General features: G+C 42.4%; 1 protein-coding gene across 1 annotated transcript in view; it reads right to left on the bottom strand.

Moving 5' to 3' along the window:
* Positions 1–1,160: 1,160 nt before the first annotated feature.
* The window catches only part of T265_02659 (hypothetical protein), a gene marked incomplete at both ends in the record, with an annotated part of 9,003 nt that continues 5,003 nt past the window's right edge, over positions 1,161–5,160 (bottom strand). The window contains 2 exons of the mRNA XM_009166961.1: positions 1,161–1,688; positions 3,659–4,080. Coding sequence (XP_009165225.1) covers positions 1,161–1,688; positions 3,659–4,080 — 950 coding nt within the window. The remainder of the gene's footprint in view (positions 1,689–3,658; positions 4,081–5,160) is intronic.

Genomic DNA, 5,160 nt, shown 5'->3' with positions numbered 1-5,160 from the left:
TTTGAAGACTACCGTTGCTGGTGGTCGTTGGCTTATTCGCTGAGCTAGGCAATATGATTGCATCAATCAAAAAATTTGATTGCATGCAATCAAATTGCCCAGCTCAGCGAATAAGCCAACGACCACCATCTACGATACCTGAGCTACCAACATTTTCCTCTATAGATTACCGTTGCTTTAATTTCCGTATAATGCAATTCAGCGTGCTACTATTATTAATAATATTATTTATATGCCGTATGGCATATATCACACACCAGTCACGTGACTTAATTATTTATGGTGGAAATACTATTAATATAACACTTTTTCCGCCTGTGAAACTGATTGGAGTCGGCAGAGAGCGACCATCGCTTGGCAAGTAAAACCTACTTGATGTTACAGCGATCAGGAATTTTCTTACCATTAGCGTCGAATCAGAACAGAGACCTTGTAAGCGGTGTATTCCAAGAAAATTAGTATAATCGGGTAAAAACAAATCCCACACACATAGACACTATTCATATCTGGCTGAAAATAGTCAAGCAAACTTCAGGCGTCCTGAACTACCTGAATGAGAAGTTCTAACTAGTAGGCCAGTCGTTCCATACAACCAGAACAATTAATGTGTGGTCCCCGAAGAAGTTTGGTACGCCAATCACACGCATCAGATTGAGTACGTCCACCTGTCACTAAGATACCATTAAAGTGCGTCCAGTGGGTGCTATTCGGGTGGGGATGTTAAGCTTGTGTGGCATGCTATAGGTGTGAAACTGGAATTTTAGCAAGATCAATAGAACGCATCGCTGACGAGCTTTCTTATGAGCCCCACTTGGGTAGTGTGTATCAACCGAATGAAATAATTGGGCCGAGAAAGAAGGGGGAATGTAGGAGCTCGTAACTTGTGTACGTCTTATACAGTAAATAAGTCCACATTTTCCTCATATACATGATCAACACTACAAAGTGCGGTAAAAGTTTGGAATAAGTTATTTTTGCACTACTATGTTGAGTAGATTGCTTTTCGTACGTAGTCTATCGTTGCGCCGTACTGTTGCATTCTGAAATTGTTTTGGTACATTTTGAATGCCTTTCTTTTTGTTGTTGTAACAATCTCGTGTGGAACTTGCTTGTTACAAGATGAATAAAAAGACATTAGTTGTCATTAGAAATAGAAGGATTTAATTGGCTGAACTGTACAAAAATGTCTTCACTGCATAAAAACACTTCCAGGCGGAAAGTGGGCAAAGTACACCAAAAACAAATAGAACAAGTGAAGTAAATACAAGGTAATTACAAAATCTACCTCTCCAGTAGAAGTCTTCTAATCGGAGCCTCATTTCTTCGCGTTTGTTGAGGTGTGGAAATGGTACAGTGACTGGAGGTCGTGGAACCCCAAGGAACTGACACAGCGGTTCCCAACCCTGCTGAGGATCGAACAGAAGTAACCGGTCAGGCGGAATCTCACTGATTACTTGTTGATTCCATTCACAGTAGGCGTCTCTCAACTGGTCATCGGACATGGTAGCAAAGGTCGGTCCCAAGGCTGCCTCAAACATTCGGTGGTGTAAAGTGGACAGGTCAGGGATTCCGCGGAAATGAGCGTATATAAGATCTCCCACACTTGGCTGGCGCAACATATTTTCACACATGGTTGTAGCCCGACAACTTTTAACCCAGTCATCTGGATTCCTCAGGGTCAGTATACACTGAAAAGTAAACGTGATAGGAGAATCAAATAAAATTGAACAAATCAGGAGTTTTCTATGACATCGTGTCAGTTAGATATAACAAGGACTAATAAATAAAAAGCAAAACTTTAATTTTTAAAGTTCGACCACTACGGGTGTAACGGTGATACTACTGATGGGGAAGGCATGGGAGTAGTATTTTTTCTCCTTGAAAAATTCGCTTTGCGTCTCTTGAAAAGGGGGTTCTCATGCGGAATTAGTGAAGTTGCTCTGTAGCACTTGCTTGGATTTGAGCAACAGTCGATTAGTATCCATGAAAGTTCAGGAAGACTCGTTCAAGAGAAGATGGATGTTCAGTTTTTGTAAATAAGATGCAAATGAGAGTTTTGCTTCACTATCCAATAGTCTAAAACTGGTCGTTGGCATTTTCCGATGAATACCTCTGCAGCGAAGATCTTCCTCTTTTTACCGGTAGTGCCTGAGTTTCACCAACTTTATTTCCCAGTCGAGAAGCCATTCTATGAGATCTCTCAGTGTACTCAGATGATTGTTTTGCTCGACTATTAGGCCTTGAAAATTTAATCCGGTAATTCCCATCCCGCAAAATTATTTTCCTTGTATGTGGATACCAAATTGCTGCTAACAACTATTTTTTCAGAATCTTTTACAATTTGTGGGAGATAATCACGCCACTTTTCAGCGTGATTCGCTCGGGGCCTAACGGTCGGAAGGTTGCAGGTTCGAAGCTCTCCGCGTGTTTCGTGAGATGAGCACTGTTGATGATTCCAAATAGGGATAGAACAGCTGTACGGCGTTTCAACATAGACTGGCCCCCCGATAGGACAAGAGGTCAAATGGGATCTTCCAATTTGCCTGTTTAATTATTCAGGGGATTTTGACAGTGTAATGACGACTTCAACCAGGCCAAAGAAAAGATTGTATAGCGAAATACACCTGTTTGCAAACAAGCTTGGTTTTGTGAGAGCCCCACCTGGAACCCAGCTGAATCTCTCGTTTGTGATGTTTTCAGGGTTTCGTTGAAAGAGATTCAGCTGGGTCTCTCGCGAAGACCAAATTTTTTGCAAATGTGTGTTTCGCTAATTTCGTGTAATTTGGTTTCAAGTTGAACATAAAGTTGACGGAAACTTGGGAAACTTGGGACTGCACCCCCCTGGTGCACCACAAGAAGGGCAAAACCGGTCGAAGAATATTCAGCTTGATGTGGACTCGTGGGTCCAAAAGCCACTACTCGTTCTTCTTCGAAAGTTAAAGGTTGCCAATGTCAAGGCCTGTTGTTCTTCAAACCATTACTCGATGACCAAGTGAAAAGTCTACAGTCTGTCGGGAGGAAGAGATACTTACGCCTTCGTAACTACCTGAAAGTGAGTCTGGAAGGTCTCTTAGATGCCGATACAACTTTCCACAAGAAATGTACGACTACAGTATTCTGTCGTTTAGAGGCAGCAATATTTCATAAAATTTCACACCACAGTCTTAATTTTACATATGGCTTTCTATCCATAATATTGTGTCACAGATAAGCGTCAGCCCAGAAACAAATCTTGTTTTGGCTCAACTTCCGGACTGATTCGATCATCCAGTGGCTCAGAACTTGCTGCATTCTACGGTCAGAAGGGATAACTTTTATCTCTTCCTGTTCCGAATCCAAGATGATCAAGGTACAAAGAGGCACTCAAACGAACCGTGCAGTTCATAGCTAGTCGTAAAATTTTCCTGGCCATCGTTTCTTCCTGGGTTTGGTGCAAAGACCAATCAGCAGTACAGAGGTGAAGACCGCAGGCATTGGCTAAACTGCTTTGCGCTGATTGAATTCATGCACACAAATGGTAGCAATGATTTTTGTTGTTTGAAAATTGTGGCGAATTACCTTTAAACTACTCATGAGTAACGATAAATTATACACCCGCATTCATCAGAAACGCAAAATTAAGCAAGAAACACGCATTTCTGGAAACTGCTGTGCTCACCTTGGCCTCAGGATAAACCTTCATAAGATATTTGTAGAATACACACGACGGGTAGTCCACGGCTCCGACGTATTGGTCGTAGATTGGTTGCCAAAACTCTTTCATGAGCAGTTTGTCGTGGTCCGGCGTTTTTTTCTTGGACTCCCTCAGCTGCTCTAAAGCGTCCAGCCATTTGGAAATGTGTCGTTGTTTGTGTAAAAATGCCACGTCCATCATATGATAACAAGGTTTGTTGTAGAGTATCTCTAAAGCACGCTTCAAACTGGACGTCCCCGTACGCATCTGTCCAACGCCTAATACGATCAGGCGTGACTGTGTGGACCGGACATTCTCGTTGCGGAAAAAGCAAGCGACCAAAAAAATTAGCCACTCGTGAATCACTTTCCTGCATGACCAATACCGTTCTAGGATGTAGTTTGTGACTGAAAAAAGAATGTATGATTGAGCACTAGGATTTGGTGTCCACAGTCAAATCTTGAAATGATGGACATCTGGTCGCTCCAAGAAAACAAAAAGTATGCTCCAGGTCCTCGGATGATCATACACTACTACAAACTTAGTCTAATTAAAAATGCCTTTAACAGTGCTGTGGTGGTAAAATTCGATCGGCGAGGTGAACTTCATCTTATGTATGGAAATTAAACGTTTGTTCGAATTTTATATGACTCGCTTCCGATCAGAAAACTGCCGTTTTCGTTTGCCTATCCATATTGAGTCAATTTCACTGAGAAGCAGCTTTTCGCACACTTCGTAGGATACGGCTGGTCATTTACTTCAAAAGCTCCCCCAGCGGAGTTGAGAGCTTTATCTCCAAAATGTGAGTAGCTTATTCTTGCTGCTGATTTCAACCGAGAAAGGAATCTTAGGAAGGGAATTCTTGGTTTCCCTGCAAAGCTATAAATGGGAAATCGTCGTTCAGCCATAGCACCCTTTCGGTGCCTTACTGTCATGCCACCCGAAGGAAGAACGAGGGCTGGGATACTGCCAGGTTGCCCAAGTCTAGACAGGGGAAGTCGAAATGCAGAGGTCGGGTTTGAACCACCAGGGAAGTTGCGCTCCAACCACTAAGACAGCTCACCCCCAAAAACTGGAAATAGCCAACGGAGTTCTGAAGTTCACTGAGCCTCAGACAAAGCATGTTTCACCTAACGCCCAATGAACATTTCGTCTGCAGCGTTAGGTAGCTCATCAATGTGTGGGACTAACGTGTCTGGTCAGTCTTTGTGATTCATCTGCCGCTCAGTCGTTTTCGAAATATGGCGGAAAGTTCATAGCCATTGTTCATAGCCTCTTACTCACTTACTCACTCAGACACACATACACCTTCACACACTACTCTGAAATGACTGTGGGTGGTGGTGGATATGAAGGTTGCTTCCAGGTTAGTCAAGCTTCACATGTCATTTTCAAAAGGAAATGTGTGTGTTTGTAGAGCAAAATAAATTCTGGTATGCAGAGCTTTCCATATGAGGCCATATATATAACTTTATATATATATATAT

This window comes from Opisthorchis viverrini (assembly GCF_000715545.1).
Source record: "Opisthorchis viverrini unplaced genomic scaffold opera_v5_34, whole genome shotgun sequence".
Classification (NCBI taxonomy): Eukaryota; Metazoa; Platyhelminthes; class Trematoda; order Opisthorchiida; family Opisthorchiidae; genus Opisthorchis; species Opisthorchis viverrini.
This window is presented reverse-complemented; position numbering and strand designations above follow the sequence as displayed.